This window comes from Pseudoliparis swirei, chromosome 9 (assembly GCF_029220125.1).
Source record: "Pseudoliparis swirei isolate HS2019 ecotype Mariana Trench chromosome 9, NWPU_hadal_v1, whole genome shotgun sequence".
Taxonomy (NCBI): Eukaryota; Metazoa; Chordata; class Actinopteri; order Perciformes; family Liparidae; genus Pseudoliparis; species Pseudoliparis swirei.
Genome location: NC_079396.1, coordinates 17,258,209 through 17,285,391, shown reverse-complemented (window position 1 = coordinate 17,285,391; position 27,183 = coordinate 17,258,209). Strand labels below are relative to the sequence as shown.

Genomic DNA, 27,183 nt, shown 5'->3' with positions numbered 1-27,183 from the left:
TTAGGCCCGAGTTTGATCATAAATACAATTGATATGTTTAAGAAAGAAGATAGGCCCGAACACCCAGCTCTTCTATGCTGTTATTAATAACTGTCCCACATACCATCATCCCCCTGCTCTGGTTTCTCCTGCCGGTCAGCTGCCTTTTGGCGAGCTATGCCCTCTGACACTGCACCTGTACTGTTTGTTGCATTAAAGTTCAGCAGTGCTTTATTTAAGTTTCTTTGACTGTAAATTAAAAAAATGCACATAGGAATACATTCCAATTGTTTTATTTAAATAAAGCTCTGAAATACACACCGTATTTACTTAAGCTTTCAACAGATAAAAGTGTGAGCTGAAGTGTATGAAAAATGATATTCTATTGTAGCAGCAGTGACAGCAAAGTGCCTCCATCCCTGTATACATACAAGACTGCTGCCGTGAGACCAATGGTCATTCACACAACTGCCATTCCTGTGGAGTTGGAGCGCTGAGGTGATCATATAATACTCTAAATATTTCTTTGGTTTATTAAAATAACTTTTGGATTTACAGATTATTGGAAACTATAAGAATGAAACTTGGCAAGAAATTCCATCTCAGCAACATACCGAGAATAAAACATGTTTCAACAAACTTGGGATGAAAATGCATTCGTACAAGTTCCAACATCACTGATGAGCGCCACACCTTAATCCATAAAGATACAACACTCAAAATAGTATTGAACAATCTTTTTAAAAGTTGGACTGATTGTTTATTTTGTTGCCAGTGATTCCCAGATGGATTTTTATTGAATTAACCTTTGTCATACATTGATTATGAACTATTCTTAATTTCCAATCAACTTAGCATAAAGCACATCAGCTTTGAAAAGATAGTTTCACAAGGGTATGAGCATGTGGACATAATGTACTGCCTATTATGACAAAGGTCACATGCTGACTTTTTCCATTGACATTTTGCAACCTGAACATGGTCAACACTAAAAGCAACAGATACAATCAATGAACCAAAGGAATAAAGCCACGGGCTGCTTACAAATGAAATATAAATCCCAACTTAAAGTCATGCATGAGTAATGCTACACAAACAGTTTTTGCCTCTTTCTTAGTTATATCAATGCATTCTAATGTGTACAAGTAAAAGCTCAACTTGACCAAAAATAAGCATGAAACCCATAGACAATGATGATGTTTTATTCTGAAGGCCACAAGTATATTTAATACCAACAATGTTCTTGATAGAACTCCAACATCCTTCTGATGACCTTCAGTGAACTGTAAAATACACAAGAAAACACTAGGGAATCTGTTACAGCATGTATTAAATATTGATCTTATCACAACAGATCACCTTATTTTAAAAAGTATGTTATAATTTCGTGATAACCTGGGAAAAATATATGCTCGATTTTTAATCCCCATTTACAGTATTTCACAATACTCTCCAGTCAATCAGACGCTGTTGTTGGTGCAAAGTTTATATTCCCCTCTTATGTTATTCTCCTAATAGTTACTCGTTCTGGGCTGTAAAATAAGACATTGTTGTAATCGGCAGGCCAAGTCTCAATGTCCAAAAGCACAATTCTCACAGCACATCAGCATCCAAGTAAAAGCAAAATGTTCCAAACCTCAAGTGAGTGGAGGGCACAGCTGACTAAATAAAGAAATGACCTTTTTCCCTGTGAAACATTGTGCATGTCAAAGATATTTTTACACTCAAGGCCCCCCCCCCCCTAATAAAACAGTAAGAATTTGCCAATGACCACTAATTATATGTACTATATTTCAAATAATATATTGAAACGTCACTTTGAAAATAATGTCAATGTTAAAAGCAGAGGCAACGATTCTGCTTTCCTCGTCGGGTCTGAGCAGCTGACGCACTGAGATTTGATATCGTGTCGATGTGGCATTCAACCTTGAGATCACACGATAAGACTCGATCCCTGCAGACAGCAGAAGACCGTTTGGTTCAGTGTCAATGTGCTTTTTGTTTACGGTAATAGTCCACTCTAGCATTGGTAACATGATGTCGCAATGATTGACTGTTTTGTTGACAGCGTGTAACTGAAAGCGAGAGCAATGGTGGGTTCCTTCTGACAAACAAGCAGCCTTTGAGTGGCGGCGGACAGACTGAACACACAGAGGAGAGAAACGAGAATGTGTTGAGGAAGGAATTCCAACCAAATGCTTCCTGGAGTTGGATGTCTAACATCTTCAGGGTCCAGGATTTCTACGTGGAGCTGGAGACGTGAATTGATGAGCGACAAAGAGGCATCATGCGGGTTTGGTTGATAAAGGGAATAAAGGTTGGTGTGCTTTAAGGCCAGATGAAAACATGCAGCTGCTGAGATCACGTCTGATGCACCTCGTGAAACATCAGCTCTCGCGGGATGCGAGTCTCTGGGCCGTAGGTCTTATCGGCGCGCCGCACGAACGCAGCGACATTCTGCTTTACAACCTCGTCGAAGAACATGGTGGCTAACTGGGAGTGCAGCAAAGAGCGGAACTCAAAGGATATCTGTTGAAGATACAAAAACAATCACTTTAGTCGTTTGAAAAGGAATAGTTTCACATTTTGGAAAACGTGTTTATTTGCTTTCCCGTTATCATTCATTTGAAGATTCGACGAGCAGACTGTTAGCTTAGCATAGAGTGGAAAAGGGTAAAAAGCTGGCGTGGCTCCGTCTCACACGCAACCACCCGAAAAACCAGAATGAGCCGTTTAGACACGTCCGGCAGGCTAGTTATGCCGACAGTCTTTATGCAAAGCTAGCAAAGTATCTGCTGGCTCAGGCTTCATATTTATCGTACAGACTCGAGAATAGTATTTAGCTCTTCATCTAACGTTTGGCAATAAAGTGTTTCTCGCTACAGGAAAGCAAGCTACTTACAGAAAAGTCTACCGTGCAGGTGCGAGGGTAACCAGGAATACCAGGACTAAAGCGCCATATCGTCTCCAAGTGATTGAATAGCTTTCCATCCGTACACACTGCCTAAAATCACCCAAAAGAGAAATAAATGACGTGATTAGAGGCGATACATATGAACAATGGGGTGCTTGTTGGCATCACACACATTATTTGCATAAACTAACGTCTAAGACCGCTTTGCTTTCAGTCAGGTGCTGACATTTAACTTATTCGCATTCACATTGCAGAAACATCAAACACGGCCATCGCCAGACAACATTCCATCCATCGATATCACGTTAAACATCACATGTAAAATCGTTCACAGGACCGACAGATTTCGTGACGGTACTGGCACTTACTTTGACGAGATGAGGCCGGACGTTAGTGATCATAGACGTGTATCTCTCCACAAATGGAGGAAATCCGACTTCAAGTTGAGCCTTGGCGTGGCCTGCTCTTTTCATGATGGTCTGGGACTTCTTACACCACGGCACAAAGTGCTTGTAATCGTCAACATTGGCAACTACATCATACATTTCCAGCATAGAAAACCTATGGCAGAAAGAGCATTGCAAGGTTAAGTATTAGAAATATATATATTTCAGAAACACATAAATGACAGTTATTATTAGTAGAAACTGCTGAAAAATTACCCAAGTATTCTACGCTCGGAGTACTCCTTCCTTTTGTTGATCAGGCTGAAGAAGTTTCTTCTTTGTGGAGCCGTGGTCATTGTGTCCGAGTCGTGAAGGCAGAGCACTTTGGGAGTTCTTGTCATCAAAATGCCGCATGACGACAAGTGTCTGAGAGATAACAGATATATTTTTCTGTAAGCCACATTCTGGAAAAAGTGAAACCTGCCACAGGCACAGTCCACACCATAAAAGGCCCACTACGTTCCAGTTGTCAGATACTAAAGTCAATGAGAACACATAATGTGCTGGACCAGGAGGTCGTGGAAGGTCTCTGTGTTGTGACTGTGCTGGTGTTTTCTGAGTTGGTCCTCTTCTGTGAATCGCAAAAGGTAATTTGACACCCACTCAGGCTCAGACTACCACTTAGAAATATGTTTTTCAGTAGATAACGTGTAGATTAGAATCTAACAAAATGCGTTATGGACTAATGCATTTCGTTGTCGTTTAGACTTCAAAAAAGCTGTTGCTCTTTCCTCACGTGATGTCTGTCTTTGTGAAATATGGAGAAGTATTCTATTTTAACAAATCTGGTACATAATCTGCTGCAGAAATTACAATACAATAACAATGGTCTATTTATTTATTCTAATGTGTAATGGACATTCCCATCACATCAACATTATATATCACAGGTGTCTTCTGCTTGCATATGTGACCGTGTTATAAATGATCAAGTATAGATGGTTACATAAGCTAACAGTATATCATAAGTCATTGTCACACTTTAGAAATAACATAAATACGACAATTATGACCTTCAGTCCAAAAGAGACGGTGTCATTGACTCCGTGTTGTCCGACTCGCTGTGTGTTTCCACGACAGTCTTCTTACCTGATGTTCTGTCGCAGGCATCCTCCTCTTTGCAGCCCACACGAGCGAGTGGATCCCACAGAGGCGATCTGGAGTAAGTCACTAAACGTCCGCACGCCCAGGGGTAACCGCCGGGCACTGGCCGTGGCTGCCATTAAATCAGCCACGCAGTTCGAGGAAGACCGATCCTGGGTGTGCGAAGCGAAAGGCAAAGAGCTCCGGGCAGTGGGATCCGGGTCCAAACACCACACTTGTAGTGCCGACCGACCTGTAATAACAGCTAGTTGTGACTGTCCTCACTAACTAGCTAACGTTAGCGGTTTACCGTCTCGTCGTGTTCGAGTCACTTTAACGACGTATCCGGCTGCGTCCAGAGCCGTTGGCGTCACCGACGCTCGGTAACGTTAGCCAACCTTCGCTAACACTGTTTCATAACCCGCCCGCCTCTACGTACTCACATCACTCTACGTTTAAATTCACTACGCCGGTGGGAGACGCTGTTACTTTTTCTGCAGGCCCAGACGGTTTTGGGTGAAATGCTGCCCCCACTGTGCTGGAGGCTCATGTTTAGTAAAATGATTTAAGATGCGCATTTGTATTGCATAGTATGGAAGCCCGTTTCCGCCACTGTGATAAAAAAAATTAAGATCCTGTAAGTCATAATTATGAGATAGTATCTCATAATTATGACTTCACTATCTCATAATTTCGATTTACTATCTCATAATTATGAGATACTATCTCATAATTTCGATTTACTATCTCATAATTATGACTTACATGATCTTAATTTTTTTATCACAGTGGCGGAAACGGGCTTCCATAGTATCGGTACATTTGTGCAACTTATTAAAAAAATTAAACAGAAAAAAATCTTGAGATGCGGTTGGAAATGCGCCACAAACAGTTATAAGTGAGACAACATGATTTCGTCAAGCTCCAACTAACACTAGGCTCAATTACAAGGAGGTTACGTAACTACGACTGAAAGTCTCTGTCGCGGTGCCCCCTCGACCCTCAACGTCTCACTTGACCTCGCAGAAGTAAGCGCCGTCCATGTTGTCGCCTGCGGTCGGCGTCAACGCGGTACCGTTTCCAGTCACGCGATGGCACCATTTCACCCGAGCCGACGGAAACACACCGCCACGCCTGTAGGCGGACCAGTCCAGTCGTAGCCTGTATCGTCAAACCAGACATTGGATACAGACAACAACAGTGACAGATAAGACCGTATTTCTGTTTGCAACCAGCTATGGGTGTAGTCTGAAAAGTGGATACAGTAGCGCACCGCAATATACCTCGAAGTTTTATCCTCATGAAGGAGCTCCGTCCTGGCTGAGTTTGGGAGATGGGAGTACATAACATTGCAGACCAGGTACGATGAAAGGACGCGCTCCGTGTCTGCGGTGGCGCAGTCTATTTGCTGGGAAAGACCTGTTCTTGTGCGCGATATACTAGCTTAAGTCTTATTCGCGGAGCAAGTTGTTTCGTTTTTTGTCGTGCGTGTTTATTTAAGTGCACGTCGGAAACCTCATGATGTAATCCCATGTGATTAGCGAGGATGCTTGCATTCATACGTAAACACGTACGCTGTTGCTGCTCTTTTCTCGGCCCTGCTCGGGGTCGGGGCCAGCTATGTAGCGGTGTTAGCTCCAGAGCGGTTTAGCTGGCTGATGTTACTAGGTAGACAGGGGCCTGTAGGCCTCAGCCAGGGCTCGGTGTAATTCCTGGAAGGAAACGGGAATCGCATTCGGTACCCAACGCTACAGTAAATGCACCAAATGCAGCATCAAACATCACGATAGCACACTAACCACTGCATAGTGCGCAGTGACGTTATATGTTCACGAACGAATCGTCTTTCTGGGTCATTGTGAACGTTAAGATGTGCAACGTAATTCAGCAGGTATTTGTGTGTTGCAGCCTCCTCTGGTCCAGGCTATCTTCAATCGTAATGCTGAAGAAGTTCAACTATTATTGCACAAAAAGGAGGATGTCAATGCACTGGTATGTAAAATGCACTTCTAGTTGCAATTCAAACGGGTTATTCTCACGAAGGACCCCGATTGCCCTTTAATCTATATATGTTAAACCTAAAGATTTAATCATATTCCCCTGAATTGATTATACCCACAGGACCAAGAGCGCCGCACGCCACTTCATGCTGCTGCCTGTGTGGGTGACGTCCATATATTGGACCTCCTCATTGAATCAGGTGAGTGAGCTGCTGTATGCATCACTGATACTTGGCTGTGTGTTAATGTTGAGTCCTCTGTGTTAACGGTGTGGGGTGCACACTCAAAACGTTGCTGCAACTCCAATACAGATTTCCCTCATTCTCAGTTCACCTTGCAGTTTTTTTTGCTCTTTCCACCGACAACCTGCTGGTTTTTTCCTAAAATATATGATTTTTTTGTCTGCCAGGTGCCACTGTAAATGCTAAAGACCATGTATGGCTGACCCCATTGCACAGGGCGGCTGCTTCCAGGAATGAAGTAAGCAATATCCCGTTGCCAAGTCCAGTTATCTCTGTCGGATGACTTCATCTTTTAATGCCATTATGTATTCACCCACAGTGATTCTAGAACTCATTTAGATGTATGCACCAAATCATTGTGCTGACCAAAGGAAATGCAGCAAACTGCAGATAGAATGTATGCTTTAAGCTCATCTGATGGGTTCCTTCTCCACAGAGGGCAGTAGGTCTGCTGCTGAGGCGCGGAGCAGAGGCAAATGCACGAGACAAGTTCTGGCAGACACCACTGCATGTTGCTACTGCCAACCGTGCCACTCGCTGCGCAGAGGCCCTGCTGACCCAGCTGAGCAACCTGAACATGGCAGATCGCACGGGCAGAACTGCCCTGCACCATGCAGCGCAGAGTGGGTTTCAGGAGGTGAGTCTTGAATTATTAGCTTCCCATTTTCAGATTTTTTTCTTGAGAACCTGAGTTGTTTTTTTCTACAATTGTTTTTATTTGTCTTACAGATGGTAAAGCTGCTGCTCAACAAAGGGGCCAACCTGAGTGTCATCGATAAGAAGGAAAGACAGCCCATCCATTGTGCTGCTTACTTGGGTAAGCAAGTTTTGCTTTCTTGCCAATTCTGCACACAGCACACATTTCCATTGTCAAAAAGCTGTAAAAGCTCTTATTGTTCATGCCACGTTTCACTCAAATGATGAGCAATAACATTGCCAAGTACGTGCGTCAGTATCTGGGGACAAAATACTACAATTGGTGATTGTTGTGTCTCATACTTGAACCTCTTTGTCTATGGCCTCTGTTGCTTTGAATCCTTCAAATGTATTATGATTTGTGTTAAAGATGATACTGAAATGTTCTCTCCCTTTTTTTTGTTTCCCGTAGGTCATTCAGAGATTGTGAAATTGCTGGTGTCCCGCAGTGCAGACAAGAGCTGCAAGGATAAGCAGGGATACACACCGCTCCATGCTGCAGCTACAAGTGGTCACCTCGAAATTGTAAAGTATCTACTGAGGATGGGGACAGAGGTGAGTGATTTTACTTCTTATATATATGTGTGTGTGTGTGTGTGTGTGTGTGTGTGTGTATTTATTAGGGCTGTCAGCGTTAACGCGTTAATCTATGCGATTAATTTGGCCGCGATTAACGCACTAAAATATTTTACCGCAATTAACGCAACTTTGTTTACTTCCGGTGTCGTTGAAGTGTTTGCACTCCTCTGAGTGTCAAGCCGCGGCAGTCCGCCTCCTTCCTCCCGTCTGCTCCTCGATATTCACAGAGAAACAGAGGGCGACGTGTCGGTGACGCGGGGCGGAAGGTGCAGGGGACTTTTGTTGTTGTTGCTCCGCTCGATGCGCGCGCAGACACGCCGGCATGGAGCTCTGCGGCGCGCGAGACGGAGATCCGAGAAGAGTGACCGACACATCGAGACAGAATAACATGCTGATTATATGCTGATAGAATGGTGGGGGGAACACTGGGATGTGTCACATGCAAAAGCCTTAAAAAGGTGAATTTACATTTTTTTGTAAAATCGAGGAAATGAGCCCAGACTCCAGAGGGTTAACATGACACATTTGTCAGTTACCAAGGCCACTGGTTCTGCTGCTGTTCAGTGTTAAAGATGACAGGACCAATGGGGTCTCAAATACACCTTTGTTTACTAATCTGATGTTTCACTGAAGAAACAATTTATCCACGATATTAAATACCTCGCTGGCACTTTATATGTAGGAGCCTCTTTGAAAACACAGCTGTGTGAAGTTTTGTCTTTAAAAAAAGAATACAATTCAACAAGTGTCTGAAATACACGCTGTCTGAAGTGATTACTCGTTCATTTAGAACATTTAGTCTTTAGAAGAAAAAAAAACTTGTAATAGCGATTCATGAATTTCAAAATGTGCGATTAATTAGTTAATTTTTTTGGATCGATTGACAGCCCTAGTATTTATATACCACTTGATATCTATAAAAACAATATATATATCAATATGTTTATTTAAGCTGTAATGTTGTCTCAACCAATAGTCTTATCATCTGCTAAAATGTGACACTTATTTTAAGATTTCTAGGACTCTTCCCTTCAGGCTCTTGGTTGAGTCTGATCTGGTGTCTGTTTGTGTTCTGCTGTCAGATTGATGAGCCCAATTGCTTTGGAAATACTGCGCTCCATGTGGCTTGCTACATGGGACAGGAGGCTGTGGCTACCGAGCTGGTGAACCATGGAGCTAATGTTAACCAGCCCAACAAGTGCGGCTACACCCCTCTGCACCTGGCCGCTGTCTCCACCAATGGTGCCCTCTGTCTGGAGTTGCTGGTCAACAATGGGGCAGATGTCAACCAGCAGGTATGACAAGAGTCTTGCATGGAATTGACAATTGCAAATGACTTTACTTACTGTTCCTTCATTGTTGTGGTGATAATTAAATGTTAAGATGTGGTCATGCACTACGTTTTGTCTGTTTTTTACCATTGTCCAAGACTTTTACACACAATTTCAAATTGGAAGAGTTTTTGGTTTCATGCCGTGGTCCAAAGTCATTTAATTAACATCGAGGGGTAGATATGGAGAACAAATGGAGATAATACACAGTCTGTTCTTGCCTATCGAAACTCTATTTCCGTAAATGTAGATTGATCTTTCACATGTATTTAGCTGTTAGAAATCAGAACATTTCCATAGTATGTGTGAAAAGGGACTGCATGAGACTGAAAATCAATCATCTTTTAATAGCTTACAAGATCTTAGAAATTATGCCATGAGAAAGAGACGTGTGACATTAAAATGTATTATATTGATAAGAATGGCAAAGGGTGTGAAAACTACTTGTTCTTCGCGTCAGCTCCCTGCAGAAACACTGCATACAACTTGTTTGAGATGCTCAGTTGTCAAACTGGCCATGAGCACTGTGACTGGAGCAGCTTTCTGAAGCTTGATCACTTCTAAACTCTGACTTGTTATTACCTCTGAACTCTACTGAAGATGAAATAATATGATTTTATATGTTGTTTTTTTTCAGAGCAAAGAAGGGAAGAGCCCCTTGCACATGGCAGCCATTCATGGACGCTTCACACGCTCTCAGATCCTCATCCAAAACGGTAACGGTGAGCATGCTATCCTGTCTGACTGATCTGTGGGAAGATGTTTGTTGATTCATGATGAGTCTTCTATTCACTCCCTCTTCCCTTCTTTCTATCAGGTGGGGAAATTGATTGTGTGGATAAGTATGGCAATACTCCTCTCCACGTTGCTGCTAAGTACGGCCATGAACTGCTGATCAGCACTCTCATGACCAACGGAGCAGACACGGCCAGGTATCATAAAATCCTTAAGTCGTATTATAGATGGCTATAATCATGCTATACGGTTGTAATAGCACAGTAAAGTACAGTCCTTTATACAAAGAGGCATTACTGTATACATGCTGTAAAACAGATGGTTATAAAAAGGGTCACATTTAGGGATGCATCAGACCAACATGCATGTTTATATAAATGATATGCTGGAATTTTAATTCCTGTTTAAGTTCTGACCAATTTGTTGCTGCATTAAAAGTTTAACTCTTTTTTTTTTTTTTTTTAACCAAGTATGATTTATTTTAATAAAAAATAACACTTTAGTAAATGTCTTTCTTTCTTGCAATGTTTTTTACAAAGTAAATAAATTAATGTTTAAAGTCATGCCTGACACATGAAGAAAGAATGATGTTGAGCTCATTAATTAAACGCCGGTTTCGGATCAGTAGTCTAAATTGGCCGATACCTAAAGCCCAGACATCGGTATCCGGAATGGAAAAGTCAGAACAGTGCCTCCCTAGTTTACTTTTTAACATTTGCTTTCTTCTCTAATATTTTTTTTTTTTGAAATGTTTTTGTCATTTCCAGACGTGGAATCCATGGAATGTTTCCCTTGCACTTAGCTGTACTGTACGGGTTTTCAGACTGTTGTCGCAAGTTACTATCCTCAGGTTTGTCTTTGTTCCACAAAAATGTGCACTCTTATTCTCTATGTTTATATGCTTTGACATAGCTGTTACCGCCGCTGTGTTTCTTCATTACCCGACAGGTCAGCTGTACAGTATAGTTTCATCCATGAGTAAGGAGCATGTACTATCGGCTGGTTTTGACATAAACACCCCTGACAACTTTGGGAGGACCTGTCTACACGCTGCTGCCTCTGGAGGGTAAAATGCAGAATCTGCTTAGTCATGTTAGAATGACCAACAATGTTCTGGTCTCAGATGTCATCTGTAACTTCATGTCCTCGCCATGATCATCCTTCTCTACAGGAACGTTGAATGTCTGAACTTGCTCTTAAGTAGCGGTACGGACTTGAATAAGAGGGACATAATGGGAAGGTGAGTTGTTTTTCCTCATCTATTTTAGATGTTTTCATTTGCTGTAACGGGAATTAAAATGTCATTACCTTCGCATTGAAAATGCGGAAGGTTATGATTTGATCGCCGTGTATTTATTTATTTGTATGAGTGTTACTCGAATAACTAAAAAAATATTAAACCGAATCGCATGAAATTTGGTGAGATGATTGGTTATTATCCGGGGACCATTTGATTAGATTTTGGGATTGATCGTGTCAAAGGTCAAGGTCATGAAAAGGTCAACATCTTTTTACCATAGCGCGGTCAATTTTTATCCAATTGGCATGCAACTAATGCCAAAATGTTCATAATTCAATGCCCAATCTTTTGATATGCGAAGGTATGCGCTCTACCGAGTGCCCGTTCTAGTTTTATACATGTAACCATTCTGAGTGACTATTCTCTCTCCTCTCATCCTGCCTATAGGACACCGTTGCACTATGCGGCTGCTAATGGGAGGTACCAGTGCACTGTGACCCTGGTGAGCGCTGGTGCTGAGGTCAACGAGCCTGACCAGACAGGCTGCACTCCCCTGCACTACTCTGCCGCTTCCCAAGCCTTTAGCAGGTTGGAAAACTTTTCCCTCTCCTTCTGTGTCAAACTGTCAACTGTCGTTTATCAAATGCAAACAGTTGGTGAACATTTTAATTTCTTGACCTGGGCTTATTAGATAACAGTGTATAAATCTAAGCAACACACCAAGGAATGTGATCTTGCAATGATGTGCATGTTGTATATCAAGAAAATGTATTGAATCGGAGCATTTCTTGTTATTTTCAGAGTTGATAGGCATTTCTCTGGGAACCAGAATCAGAATGATGAGGATGAGGCGAAGGAGTCGTACTTGTGAGTTTTTTCTTCTTCCTTTCTTGTCTTTCCTCTCCTACTACGACTATGACGAAAGTGATCAAGGCCTGAAATTCAATAAAAGGACACCAAGTTTGTTAGTGGAGAAGATCTGTGCCTAAAGGCCACGCAATAAAATTATCTTCAAGGCTCAACAGTATGGGTTGCCACGGCAACTATTTTGAGAAATTGGCTGTCAATTCTTGGCCTTGTTGCACTAACCCTAAACTGCAACCCGTGCACCTCCATTTGACCATTGTTGCATTAGTGATATGTAAATATTGCTGTAACAATGAGAACCAGAACTGAACAACGCTGCATGCACACGGACGTCTGTTGAGACATTAGCGGAGCAAATTGAGTTGTGACGGGCTCGCAGAACCTTTTACCCTACAGTCAAACATCACAAGCAAATGTGCAAATTTCATTATTTATTTAACAAAATAAACTAGAATTTGGGAGGCAAAGCATCCCGGCAGCTTTGAGCAGAATGGGAAATTATACTGCAGAGCATATACAACATACACATGACAGGGAGTATAGCATGTCACAATTTCATTATTATTACCCAAATGACCAAAAATGTCAACCGTTATTTTCAGTTTCGGCACCCAAAGCTGAAGCTTGGCAACCACTGTTCAAAGTTAGTGATAATGCCTCCGGTATTCTTTCTATAATACTCTCTCTCATGTTTTGTGGCCTTCTAATAACAGCTGCTTGGAGCATCTTTTGGACAACGGTGCTGATCCATCAATGGTCAACTCAAAGGGTTACAGTGCTGTTCACTATGCAGCTTACCATGGCAACAAACAGAACCTGGAGCTGGTGAGTTTGTCTGTTTTTAATCTGAAATCACTTTTTTTGCACACGCATTAAAAATTGAAATGTCACCCTTTAAATACATCCAGTTATTCCACTCATCAGATCACCCAGATCTGGTCCATACGACTTGTCGACACAATTATTTATTCCGTTAAATGAAATATATTTCCGGTCGTGTTGTTTTGACAACATTATTAATTAATGGGATAATATTTGCAGGCTGTGCATGATGAAAACATGTTTTAACTTTTAATTGATATTTATGTGGAGCATGTTTATTTATTTTTTCAGTAAATAAAATGTAATCCACTCTTGTGGCTTATTTCTCAGCTCCTGGAGATGTCCTTTAATGCACTAGGAGACATAGAAAGCAGTATTCCAGTTAGTCCTCTGCATCTTGCTGTAAGTACATTGAACCAACTCTGGTCGAAACCGGTTGTCATCAACCTCTTAATGCTGACTACATGCAAGGTTGTGACTGCCCTTCTCTAATCCCTCAGGCTGAAAAGGGCCACTGGCAGGCTCTGCGTGTGCTGACGGAGACGGCAGCTTACGTGGACATGCAGGATTCCGCAGGGCGTTCTGTGCTCTACTTGGCTGCCCAGAAAGGCTATGCCCGCTGTGTGGAGGTGCTGTTGGCTCAGGGGGCCTCCTGTCTCCTCAATGACAACCGCCTCATGTGGACTCCAATTCATGTTGCAGGTGTGCAGCTCTCTGCTGGAAGATTTCACGGCGCAACAGTGTTTCTGATTGTTACTACGCTGAATGGTCTACATTTGAAGTTTCAGAGAATAGCTGTTTGAATTATCTCCTGTGCTTTATTTTTATACCAGCTTCCAATGGTCACTCAGAGTGCCTGCGCATGATGATTGATTATGGGGAGGAGGGAGATCTCACCAATGTTGCAGACAAATTTGGCCAGTGAGTTGTTTTCTTTGATAAGCACGGCTTCAGTTTGTACATTCAGCTTTCAAAGACAGTTTAATGTCTATAGCAAATCTGACCAATCAGCACTCAGTAAAATGTCTTTATTGTTCTCTCTGTCCCTTTCAGGACCCCTTTGATGCTAGCTGTTCTGGGAGGTCACACTGACTGTGTCCACTTCCTGTTGGAGAAGGGTGCTTCGCCAGATGCCAAGGACAAGAGGAGCAGTACATCTTTGCACAGAGGGGTAGGTCGAAAAACAATTCTATAGCAGAGCATCCGCTGCACCACAAAAACTAAATCAAGACTTTGGTAGTGAGAATTAAATTGAAATGCTTTATAGTCAATGTTGACTTCTGTTGTCTGAGTTATTACTTGCACTTCACCACAAACAATTGTAGTTCATCATATAGCTAAATTGGAACATGCCTGATGAAAAAGTTAAGCTGCAACTAGCGGCACATTTTTCTGTTGACAAATAAGTAAAATATAGTAACATAAAGGAATGATGGTTAAAGCTCCTTTTTTAAAGTCTTACTAGAACCATCTGTCAAGGAGCCAAAAAACTTCAATATCATTCAAAGACAGATCTCAGAATATGAGATCCATGTCCAAGAAAGTAGCTTAAATCTAATTCCTGCTGTTGTGATCAAGCTGTCGAATACCTGAAGAAGAAATGTGGCCAGGAATTTTCTTCTATCTATAACGTAAAGATGTTATAATTGGTATTTTGTAGTTGTATCAATGGAGGGTATCTCATAGCCTTTTTGCTTTGTTCAGGCGGTGTTGGGCCAAGATGACTGTGTGACAGCCCTGCTGGAGCACAAAGCGTCTGCACTGTGTCGGGACATTCAGGGTCGGACACCGCTGCACTACGCTGCATCCAGAGGCCATACGGAGATCCTGGCCAATCTGGTGCAGGCCGCCGTGGCCACAGACCAACAAGATAAACTGCTGGACAACAAACAATACACCCCATTACACTGGGCTGCTTACAAAGGTTTGCTTAGTTTGATCCACTGGAAATGGCTTATTCCTAAATGTTGCAATAAATCACTGTCACAGCTGTCCATAATGCTGAGTGTGTTTGTTCTTAGGGCACGAAGACTGTTTGGAGGTTTTACTTGAATTTAAAACATTTATCCATGAAGAGGGAAACCCTTTCACCCCCCTGCACTGTGCTCTGTGAGTATTCTGTGGGCATTTGTGCTTTTATTGCAGTTCTTACTGTTTCAAAACTAAGGTGGCTTTAGATTAAATCATTGCATTAACCCTTTCAGTCTTGCTTGTAGGATGAATGGCCACAGCGGTGCTGCAGAGAGGCTGTTGGAGTCTGCTGGGGTCCACATGATTAACACCAGAGATGTCAAAGGAAGGTGAGAATGCAGAAAAACAAACTTTTTAAAGTGTATTTGTTTATTATAGAGCAGGTCTAAGTACTATATAAATACTGTGAACGTATTAATATCCAATCCATGTAAAAATACACACTGCTCTTATTTTATTTTTTTACACATCGTCAGGATTTCTGTACGGTTGTGATGTCAAATTTACACAAGTACCTCATACAACCCAACTTAAAAACTAGCCAAACTATCCCTTTAACTTTCTCAATTTGGTGCAACTGATTCAGAAGAAAAGTAGATTTAAAAGATGTTTTTAAAGCTGATAACAAATGTTTTTCTCATAATAGAGTTAGTAGTCATACCAAAACCTCATCCTACTTCGGTCTTATCAAGTAGTTGGTCGTGTGTTGTCCTGCTAGAGCCCCTGAAGCTTTAACACTGATCATATAGTAATTGTTTGGACTGTCTCCGTCTGTAGAACCCCACTGCATGCTGCTGCATTTGCTGAGGATGTCGCGGGACTTCAGCTTGTACTTCGCCATGGGACAGAGATCAACGCAGTGGACAACAGTGGATGCTCTGCTCTGATGGTAGCTTCTGACAAGGGACACAGTGGCACCGTTGGTAAGTCTTTGGATTGGATTCAATCTATTGTCATTGCACAGAGTATAGGTGCATTTCTGCATTTAACCCATCCTTAGTTATTAAGGAGCAGTGGGCTGCAGTGATGCGCCCGGGGAGCAACTGGGGGTTCAGTGACTTGCTCATGGACACTTCGACTTGCAACTAATGGGGAGAGCGGGGATCGAACCGACGACCTTGGGGTTGCAGGACGACCCCCTTACCCCACTGAGCTACAGCCGCCCTGTCTTTCTTGTTGTTCTCTTAAGAACGAGTTGTTTTCTTGAGAATACATCGCTGATTGTCCAACTTGGTGTCTTGATGTCCCTCAGCCATCCTTCTTCACCGGGCCAAGGCTGACCTGACACTGCTGGATGAGAACAAGAACACCGCCCTGCACCTGGCCTGCAGCAAGGTACGCAAAGTCCCACTGTATTAACGCCTGACTGTAATGCCATACACCAAGTAGTATGTGGGCATATGCCCATGCAATTCTTTTCACTTGTTCTTTTGTTTTGTCTCTCAGGCCCATGAGATGTGTGCCCTGCTGATTCTGGGGGAAATCCACAGTCCCACACTCATAAACGCCACCAACGGCGCTCTGCAAATGTGAGAAAGCGAGCAATACTTTTAAGCTATCAACAAAAAAGGGGACAAAGAACATGAAGATTATTAGTATTTACTTTAAATAATTGTGAGACCTACATTTTCTACAGAAGCCTGTGTAAGCCAATATCCTTAAACGGTGTAGCCATTTTTGTTATCCGTTTACATATGGCTGCTACTCCTAAGGCTGCAACTTTTATTTAAAGTTTGGGCTGTTCTTTTCAATGTATAGCAGATCTACCCGTTGTTTCTCACACTCTTTCCCACATCCTCTTCCAGGCCGCTCCATCTTGCAGCACGTAATGGCCTGGCTACGGTGGTGCAGGCACTGCTGAGTAGAGGAGCCACGGTGCTGGCTGTGGATGAGGAAGGTGAGGCCTTTTGACGCCTGGTTAGCCATTAGAGCTCATCCAGTCTGATGATAGAAAGTGTCACAGTGAAGAGTTAGTTCGGCTATTTTAAGAGTCTTACAATGTTTATAATGATTTAGCGTGACATTGACTTTTTAAAGTCTTTTTTATGGTTAGATAGATATCTGGAGCTGAAGTTGGTGTGGGTAGAGGGGTTCAACAAAGCCATGGTTACATGAGTTTTAGTGATTGATTTTCTCGTGGAATGGTTTCAGCCCTAATGTGAATCTGTTTTCTGTCACCAGGCCATACCCCAGCCCTAGCCTGTGCTCCCAACAAGGACGTGGCTGACTGCCTGGCTCTGATCCTCTCTACCATGAAGCCTTTCCCCCAGCGGGACCCTTCCTCTTGCTCCTGCCCTTCTCCCACCGTCTCCCCCTCCACGGGTCTCAACTTGCTGAAGCACTGCGGCATCACTGCCGCCTGCGCCCCTTTGCCCAGCAACGGCCTCCACAACGGCTACGTCAAAAACCGCCACGGTGCACCGGTTGGCCTGGACGGGTGTCTGTCTGAGTGAGGTCACGTGCCCCCCTCAGTCAGCTGCGATCACCATCGTCACCACCAGGGGGGGGGCTCCCTTTAACAAGGCCCAGAGGACCAGGAGAGCACCCGCCCAGTGTCTGTTCTGTGTATGTATGTGTTTGTGTGTCTGTGTGTGCGTGAGTGTTTGTTCTTCTTTCGAGGTGCAGTCAAACCTAATATGCAATTAGATCCCATTCCTCCATCTCCTGGTAGAGCTTAATATGTAGAGGCGGATTGCTCTACAAGGTCACTCAGATAAAGTGTGGCATCCAACACAAAGACTAGCAATCTGGCCATCTCTAAATCATTTAACCCTTTAAAACCATGTCGACATAGTTATATAACCGACATCTAAGAGCATGCAAATCTCTGCATCCTCACCTGTCTTTCTCTTCATATCGCTCAATATAAAAGTCATATCATATAAGTTGTGGTGACCTTGTAGAGGAACATACAGCCTTCCCAAAAGAATGATCAAAGAGTTTGTTTGTTTGTTTTTTTAATTATATTTTCTTTCTTTTTTGTTTTGTTCGCCTAGAATTTTTTATGAAGGAACCACACAAGGGAAAAAGAAAAATCGAAATTTTGCTTCAGAGTGCAATGCTTGTGTACTCACAGTAAAATCCGAAATTTAGGAAAAGGGTCACAGATATGTTAATTCCATAGTGTACTTTAATAGTACAGTCTAGAATTGTTTGGCATTTTAAGATAATTTGGTAATGCTGCTGAATACATTCGCATGTCTCCTTCCAAAGGAGAGCAATGTTCGGGTCAGCGTTGTAACATTGATTTGTTCTTTATGCTGACTTCATGTTTTAAAGATGCTAAATAAGTGTTTGTTAAGCTAGAATGTTTCGAAGCATATAACTTATGACCAAAGTTGATCAACACTATTATGGCTATAAATTATTTATTTGAGATGAACTGTACTGTATAGAGAAAGACAATAGATCTTGATATACCTCGTCAACTCGTTTAGCAGCTGCTTCATCTTCACCCAGGGTCCGTGGGCCTAACGTTCTCCTTTTGTCGGACTGGAGAAAGTCTGTAGGATAGTGACTGACTGAGGCCTTGTTTATTTCTAGATGGAGGCTTTATTAGTAATATCTGCCAACAACACCTCATCAAAGCATCATATATCTGAGCACATAAATGAACAAGCCATTTCAATTTTTTTCCCATCTATTTAACAGTGTTTTTTGGAAAAGATTTCCAAATTTGAAAGGCCTAATTATCGAAAGAGAGCAATCGGTTTTGGTTTTTAGGCACCCGTGACGTATTATTTCTTTGTTCTTTGTGTTTACTGAAGTTGAACCGGCCATCAGCTTTGTGGTTTTGACACATTCGCACTAAGAGTATTTCTTGGAGCTGATGAAATAGTTTAAAACATCTAATAGCTTATATCTCAACTTCTTGGTGGTCATCTCTGATCAATTTCAACCGTAAAAGAGTAATGTCTGCTATTTTCATTGGGCAGTTTTCAAGCAATATTTTCTTTTGGCTTTTTTTTGTTTTGTTTGAACGTTTTTGAATCGACAATCACTGTCACAAGGGCTTTTGTTTCCCTGGAATGTGTTTTTGTTTTTATTATTATTTCATGAAAAATTACCTAAAGACTAAACGAATGGCTCTGTATGTGCCGGGCATTTTACTGTCACTGGATTGAAATGCACTGGATTGCCTTTATGGCATCTCATGAAATGCCTTTTGACCCATGCCTTCTGTAACAAATAATTTCAGTTGGATTGCATAATGGCAGAATACGATGAGCCCTGAGACTGATTCTCTGTCCACCCATTTGATAGCAACAGCATTAAACCACAGTTTCACCCATAGTATCTTGTGGGGAGGGGGGAATTGCTCGGCATATCTTTATATGTCCCGGCATTATCAATGACCAGGGAGTTGATATTCCCTATAAAGGCAGATAGGGCTAAAATGAAAAGGAGAGGGATCTTTGCTTCGGCCAATACCTGTTGTTTAGATTTCAGGAATAGCAGAAATCCAAATATGTGCTTTTTTGGTGTTCATTTTGTTGTCTCCTCATCCCATTTCTGGTACTAAAGATGATTGTATCGGACCACTAGAGCTGTTTGTGACTTTTAGATGTTATATCTATGCTATTTTGTCTGTTTCTTTTATAGTTTTGTTTTTTTGACCATGTGCTGGTGGTTGAATTACTCCGAGTCGGATTGTTTTCATCGGTGTGATAACTTCTTATCTGCTGATAATGAAGTGGCACAATTGCACACATTAGTTGACTGGATGAGAGATGAGGACCTATACTAGGAGATGTTGTTAAATACCCCTGTGAAAAATCTTGAATTTTACTTAATTTACTAAAAAGTCCATTTCAGAGCACTGAGTTCTCAGTCAGTGTCATAGTTTCATAGTTTGCATTTCAATTGACCTCCATAACTGACATAAATGAAATGGAGCTACTGTAATTGGTGATCCCCAGCCTTTGTTCTCTTGCTCGATCTATAATTTTCTTGAGAACAGTTTTATTATTATGATTTTGATTTTTAACATCACTATTAACGGGATAGGTACAAAACGTTTTGTAATCTCAGGATCTGTGCTGAAATAGCAGCAAGCAGAATTTATTAATCTAGTCAGATCTCAGCAGGATGATTATGTCTACATTTTTTTTTGATGGTATTTTACAGAATTTAATTCCTTTTTTAACCTTAATCCCACAGCACTTAATTAGATAGTCAAGCACGCACTTTAGTACATTGAAGTTCTAAGTGTGCAAATTAGAGCAGATGTAATGTATGTATTTACGTTTACATGCATGTGTGTTGCTGCTGAATACAGGAAGGTAGGGATACAAGAGACCAGCAAAGGCTGTAACAAAATTGTACTCTAATAATGCATTATTTAAAGAAATGTCTCTAAATACTTAGGGCCGGTGTCCACTGCCCACTGACTTTTTTGTGTTCTCTATTTCTGGGCAACCAGCCCAAAAAAGTGACACGGTTACATTGCAGCCTTCTGTTAATAACACAGACTGGCCTCAGTCACTCAGTCAGTCCAGTGATTCAACAGACACCTCAGGCTCCTCAAACACTCGACATACTCTCTGCCATCGGTCGGTGCTGTCGGACCGTTTTCTTTCAGGCAGGGTTTCATTTCTCTCTCTTGTGATGTCCTTATCTGACCAGTACATGGAGCGATTGCCCCTGCAATTATACAAAATGTAACTGAATCCTATTATTGCATCACAGTATTCGGACTTTATTTTGCTTTATTTTGTGTGTGTGTGTGTGTGTGTGTGTGTGTGTGTGTACGTACCAGTGATAATTGAGTGATTGTGTATGGAGCTAGATCACAATTTTGATATAGTAACAGTTTAAACAAGTGGAGCATATACAATATATCTGGTGTCAGAAACGGAACAGCAATGAAAGGTCCAATTGTAGCAATAGTGTGTGTGTGTCTGTGTGTGTGTTTAATTGTGTGCAGCACAAACATTGCACTGCCATCCATTTAGGCCAATTCAGTAAATCATAGCATAAATGCCAATGGAAGAGTTAAATGCGGGTTAGATGTTATAATCTTTGGTCACAAATGAGGCCTAATTGCCAAAATGCGTCCAAAGGGGACAACCTCTTCGTAAAGCAGCAATGGATTTATGCATATGTTCACGCAGTTTACAGTCTGACCATCAAATCTGAGCCATGAATTTTTCTAACTGAAATGAATGTCGGGTCAGTTTGGAGCAGGACAATTTGTTTTCTCCCGACTTTAAACTGTTGCCCTTCATTTGTCTTGTGTGGATATGATTATACATGTAGCATGTAATAACCTAATTCTCTCCATATTATACGGTATGTGTAGTCGTCTTCCTGCATTGAGGGTCTGGATAGGTTTTTTTGTGGCATTGTTTGGAGAATAAGCCTGCTGTTGCGTAATATCACGCTTTCTTTCTCTATACATATATATTTGTGTGGAGTGTTGCCTACAAGGTCAACGGAAGAGAAGAGTTGAGATGACTTTAACATTCATGTTCATCCTTTCCATAGAGATTGCCTTACAGTACAATAACAAGAGGGACAAAAAGGTCTGCAGTAGATATGATCACACATACTCGTTAATAGCCTATATTTGACAGAAATGCACCTAAGCTACACCCATTTAGTGCCATCGAAACCTTTATTTGCCTTTAGACGTACATCATTCATTCAGAAGAAGGCTTATTACAGTTTTGTGTTTGGAGCTGCATGTCTTTTCACCAATTATATAAGTCATAGAAAACCTAGAAATATTTGCATGGGATATTAGAACTTAAATGCAAGTATTTTGTTAAAATGTGCTGTTAATAGAAATCTATTGGACATTTTTGAAGAATATAGGTAGTCCCTTTGGTATTGGCAAAGCAATCCTGTGTGTGTGTGTGTGTGTGTGTGTGTGTGTGCGTCTGCGTGCGCTACCTGGATACAAAAATGATGTCCCAAAAAAAGCATGGTGTATACACAGTATAGAATGGGTTTGCCTCAATGGATGTCTCGGTTCTTACTTGAAGTAAATGGCAAATTTCAATTCAACTCTCAGATCTACTGTTGAGCCTTTTGCCTTAAAAGCTGAAAAAGGAAACAATACCTGGCAGTACCTGAGAAGTTGCATCACCTGTTGAGTTAAGCTGCTTGGTTGGATTGCTAAAAAACAGAATTCTTGGCTAATTTTGGTCTGACAGACATCTTTTGGGTGTCTGAAAGCACACAAATCAGTTAAGGTAGCACATAGCTCAAGGTTGCCATGGTGCAGAGATTGCCGTGAGAGGTTAGGATATCGCCATATTTGCCACTGTGAATGAACGAATTCAGAATTCACTCGTAAACAATCAACGTTGGCTTCTTCGTCATCCAGAGCCAAATGACCCTGGAGATAAAAGTGGTGTACCTCAAAAAAAGAAAAAATGTTGGATGGAAAGGAAATTCTTATGAAAAATGCTTGTACAGCTTTGCTAACAAAGAGTTCAAATCGTGTGGTCTATCTTGTTGTGGGTCGTGTAATTCTGCTTAAACCAGCCTAAATCAGAGATGTATCTATGCGGAAGTGTTAGATTAGTGTTGGCAGATGTCTCATGTTTCCTACCTGACAAAGGGGCAGCCAACTGCACCTTGTACTTTTTATTGGACCTGCAGTTTTACCTCATCAGTGCTCTTTTGTGTGACGACGCTGACATTTATCCTCTGTGATTTCTTCTCGTTTCTCCTGATGCCAGTCGTGTAGATTTCTCTCGTAGTGTGTGTGTGTGTGTGTGTGTGTGTGTGTGTGTGTGAGACTTTTCAATATATGCATGTCAAACCTAAACATTCACAAACATGCCGTTTTAGAACAGAAAAGCAGTTTCAACACGTTCTCTTCATTACAACAGATGACTCTATTATCTGGTGCAAGTCATAAAGGGTAAAGGCGTCGGTCTAATTTAAGGCGAGGAATGAAGGTAGCTATAAAACTTTACCTCTGAAAGTCAAAACAATACAATTTGACTGTGTGACTCATGCTAGTTCGACCGCCTTCCCTGCCTGAGCAGTTGGTTATTAATCCCCCCCCCCCCCCACACACACACACCAATAGGACCTGTGTAATATCGAGCACAGAGGTGGCATGGTGCCTTTTATTTGTAACTACCGAAAGGTACGGTCTTCCATTTGTATTTCCCAGAAGCCTTATAATGGGAAGAATAAATTCCACTGAAAGTACACGACACAGCTCATTTTCCCTCTGAGCGTGATTATTTCAACCCAATGTGATTTGAAAAAAAGAAAAGAGAACACCTAAATAGCTCCTTCTGGATGTCACGATGCATTTCCAGTGACAGTGCTCCCTTTGGGTGGCAGAATAAATTGCACGTTACTGTTGTGATTTCCGGCATATCAAACATTGAACGGATGGGGATCAGTTGTACGAAAGCACAAATCCAAAGAAGGCACCCGGGGCTCGGTCGGCTCTCCCAACACCAAGACGTGAAGGAGCCTTTCGACCAAATTTAGGCAAAGATGAGAGGAATAACATTGGACTCCTTGAGTGCAGAGAACATGAGTTGTGATTGTCAGTAATACAGTTAACTGTAGAAAGACCATTGTCTGGAATTTCAGAGCTTTGCTCCGCCTGTTCTTCTGGAATTGGTATTCATCAGCGATTAGTAACTTTAACCAAATTGTTATATGACACGGTACCTGCATTCAAGATCAAGTTAAGGCAAACTGTTTGTTGTGACTGTGTTGCAAATTGATTGTTGAGATTGTTTTGTGTTCTGTAGGGTAGACTGACTACAAGTAGGGTTGCAGTAGTAGCTGTGTGCAGTGTTAACGTGTGATCGTACCATATAAGTGATGTAACATTTGTTGTCTTACCACGACATTAAGGCATGAATCCTCTTCTCTCAAGCTGACCTCCTTTTGAAATAGACAAAAGATAAAAAAGTGCAATAACCTTTTGTTTATTATTGCTTCCTCAGTTGAAAAAAACCCATTATTTAATATGCCCTTTTTGTTGACACCAAAAGTCACTCATCTGTAGCAAATGAAGGATTTCAAGTCGTCCTTCAGTTTGTGTTCAGGGAGGTGGCATTTGATCGTGTGTGTTTGATATTTCATTCTTAAAACTGTGATATCCGACTTTAAAAGCTGCCTGCTCAGAAAGAACCGTGCACAAGTTGACTGATAGATTTGAATAGGTGCATATTTTTTATTTGTACTGATGGACTTTGATGGTATTGTCGTTTGGACTTCTGGTTCATAGCCGGTAGACCTTTTCATTTGCATGTGTAGATGTGTATATGCATCCTCTTCCTCTTTGAATGAAATGTTTTCTCAAAAATATTTAGACCTGCTGTCAGTGACGTATGCGGATAAAAGGAAATATGAAATGCCTTATTTGTTTTCAATGTTAAGCATTAAGGGTCTTACGTGTCCCTCCTTTTTCAGCGTGTAGCCTAAAGCGTGTACAGTTAAGAAACTTATGAGATTTATATCTTCTGTACAGCCTGCGTGTTTTCAGAATTTGTTACTTGGAGGTCCTGTGATTGTGGTTTTAGAAACACATTCCCCTTTTGAAAGTGCCGTTTGTTTTCACCAGCAGAGGATGTGTCTTCGTGGGGTAGGGAGGGGGGAGGGGGGGGGATTGTTTTACACAAAAGGAAAAAGAAATGTTCAGAACACTTTCCAGTGTTTTGCTTCTGAACCTGTTGAACCGAATGACGCAACGCATTTGCGTGAAATAAGGCATCAATCTTTTGATGGAGCACCTTATCGACCTGCTCCCTCGGTGAGCCCCTGGTGAAGGTCGTCTCACACCAAGCTTGATGACTCTAAAGCAGAGCCGTATGAGAGAAGTTGCCCATTAGGAGCCCCTTTGAATGTGCTATTAGGAATAGCCTGTAGGAAAGTATGTAATACTGCATGTTCTGTGACATTTGGGGAGCAGCTAGTCCCGTCCATGTTGTTATGTTTAGTCCGCTTCACTGTAGATGTTGCCAATTCATTGCAACTCACAAGCTTTTAACAATCCATTCACAACTGGACTTAAAGCAGGCACTGATCTGCTGCTGAGGCCTCCTTGTTTCATTTTATTAAAAAGAACAAAATATGACAGATAACGGGTTGCCTGTTTACTTTGAGTGGCGTATCTGGGGAAATACAAAGGAGCCCGTATGAGGGGAAGGACTGTGAATCAGGGCATGTGATGAGCTGCAATCAAATAGTTTTACGGTGCACCTTCACAAACAAACAGAAGGAAAGATAAGAATAACAAAGACGGCTCGTCCATCCCGACATTCCAAAGTTGATTTAATTTTCCAGAGTCTGGTCCAGCTGATTGAGGAAATCTTCCTGTTTTTGCTAGTGAATGAAGTGGGGATGTGTGTCGATAACAGGGTTCCCTCTTTAGCCTAACGCTGATTACCTCGTTTACAAATCTGCAAATCTATTCTACTGTGTGCAAAGGAGTCAATGACATCACCAGCGTTCCACACCTGTGGTGACAACAGGACCAATGTAGTCACTCAATTTAGAATATGACCAGTCGGAAATTATAGGGATAACGCACGATTTACATTTTTGGGCAGATTGGGCCTCTAAGGTTTCTGCAGATAGTAAATCACCACAACTGCTACACAAGTCGACATCTTGAGCTATCCGGTGAGCGGCAATTCTTTAGATTTGTGAATTCATTTGGTGGTAAAAGGTGAACATCTAACATGGTCGTTGTTATACACTGCTCCTTAAACACTGACTGGAATAGCAGCTGTTGGCGCCAGCATAATTCAAGAAGTCGAGCTCAGGCCTGGTGTATTTCACATTTATTTAAGTGGAAGATCATGTTAGCATCCCTTGCTGTTTTTCAGTAGCATTTCCTACCTCCTTGTTTTGCAGCCTTGAGTATTGTTTGTCGCTCCACCTACACACACAAAGTCTAATCACAGTACAGGAATACAGATTTATCATAAGCAATGGTAGTTATACATTTTAAAAAGTGTGCTTGGTTGTGCTGTACGTCTATATGTCTATTTGACGTTGAAAAAAACTATTTATGAGAAGCATTTATACGACAAATTACCACTGGAATGTGAAGCCAGACAATGTTTTGATGCAGATTATAAAGATAGTCTATCCCCTTTAACATTCAGTGGCGAATGGTCAGAGGATTCATCTTTTTTTTAAATAAGTAACCGTGCATTGGCTTTTTCTTTTTTTTAACACCAGCTATTCCCTTGTTTTCCTCTTGTACGTATACTTCCCTGTCTAGCCCTTTTTAGTATGCATAATTTCAACGTTTACAGCATTCTTTCTGGGTCAGCGATCGATTACCCTGCAGTTGTATTGGTACCACAGGTTGTCACAAAGATAGTAGGGTGGATTTGTAATTCTGTACGGGGGCGAGTTTGAGCCCCTCGAGCCGTATGCCTTTGAATCCATTTGTCCACGCCGAAAACTAATTCTGCTACATAGGCACCTGTCTCCACACTGCCCTGATATTGTGCATTCAATTTGACTATAGGGGGTACAGGACAAGGTGAAAGGTTTGAGGTTTACTGACCAGGACACCCCCCCATGCCCCTTACCAATCCATCCACCCACACCTAATCCAAGACAGGTCCAGCCCCACTCCCCTGTCATCCACCCACTGTCACACATAAACCTCAAGCCATTCATTTTTTTATTTTATTTTTGGACAATGCAATCCTGAAAGCACTTTGCCTTGTTATTCCTTTATGTAAACATGTGAATGATGATTTGTGACAAAAATGTTAAATATGTAAAAGATCATTCACTGTTTTGGAAAAACCTGCATCTGTCTTTCTGACGTTAAAAGAAGAAGAAGAAAACAATTTAGTGACATTAAACCTGAATCTATTTTATAAAATGTTTGCTGCAGCCAATTGGTCTTGTTATTCAGTATTGTGGCTTAGGGTTGTTTGTGTTCAATAAAGTGCTATTGCTTAATATTTCCTGAATATGGAGTTATTCTTGGCGATGAATCAATGAGCATGATTCACCCTGAATTAGCATCTCTATTAAATTCACTGTAATAGCTTCGAGCTGTGATGCTGAATACATTTTTTTATTTTTTTTTATGCATCTACATATTTGTCTGAAGAAGTTTATATCAAATCTTCGTTTATATGTGAAAATGTCACAACTGAACAAAGTTCTTCAAACGTTAATGGTTTAGGTCAGAAATCTACTTGCCAAAACTAAATTTGTAAGTCAAAAATACAGAAGTGTAGATTACCAATGCCTGGGGCTAGATTTATTTTTCATATAGACACATTCATTGTGAAGACATGAAATAACACTGGTACAGACTG

At 41.5% G+C, this 27,183-nt stretch overlaps 2 protein-coding genes across 7 annotated transcripts; one reads left to right on the top strand and one right to left on the bottom strand.

Annotated features, from left to right (window-relative positions):
• Positions 1-256: 256 nt before the first annotated feature.
• On the bottom strand, positions 257-4,924 carry coq10a (coenzyme Q10A). Its single transcript, XM_056424216.1, has 5 exons — positions 4,429-4,924; positions 3,556-3,705; positions 3,262-3,454; positions 2,882-2,983; positions 257-2,508 (listed from the first exon to the last, which is right to left on the bottom strand). The coding sequence occupies exons 1-5, from the start codon at positions 4,560-4,562 to the stop codon at positions 2,341-2,343; spliced, it is 747 nt and encodes a 248-aa protein (XP_056280191.1). The 5' UTR covers positions 4,563-4,924; the 3' UTR covers positions 257-2,340.
• Positions 3,716-26,820, top strand: ankrd52a (ankyrin repeat domain 52a). Of its 6 annotated transcripts, none has more exons than XM_056424210.1 (28): positions 3,716-3,926; positions 6,331-6,414; positions 6,544-6,622; positions 6,832-6,902; positions 7,101-7,301; positions 7,394-7,481; positions 7,773-7,915; positions 9,022-9,234; positions 9,908-9,986; positions 10,088-10,202; positions 10,773-10,855; positions 10,954-11,071; positions 11,177-11,245; positions 11,693-11,833; positions 12,047-12,112; positions 12,826-12,937; positions 13,265-13,336; positions 13,435-13,636; positions 13,768-13,855; positions 13,988-14,105; positions 14,639-14,858; positions 14,956-15,043; positions 15,139-15,234; positions 15,683-15,828; positions 16,158-16,240; positions 16,352-16,434; positions 16,711-16,802; positions 17,087-26,820. In XM_056424210.1, exons 1-28 carry the CDS (start codon positions 3,825-3,827, stop codon positions 17,356-17,358), a joined length of 3,324 nt encoding a protein of 1,107 aa, XP_056280185.1. In that variant the 5' UTR covers positions 3,716-3,824; the 3' UTR covers positions 17,359-26,820. The 6 variants fall into 6 exon arrangements, with proteins under 6 accessions (XP_056280185.1, XP_056280186.1, XP_056280184.1 ...); XM_056424211.1 differs by having other exon boundaries at positions 9,908-9,992; positions 15,151-15,234; XM_056424209.1 differs by having other exon boundaries at positions 9,908-9,992.
• The last annotated feature ends 363 nt before the right edge of the window (positions 26,821-27,183 follow it).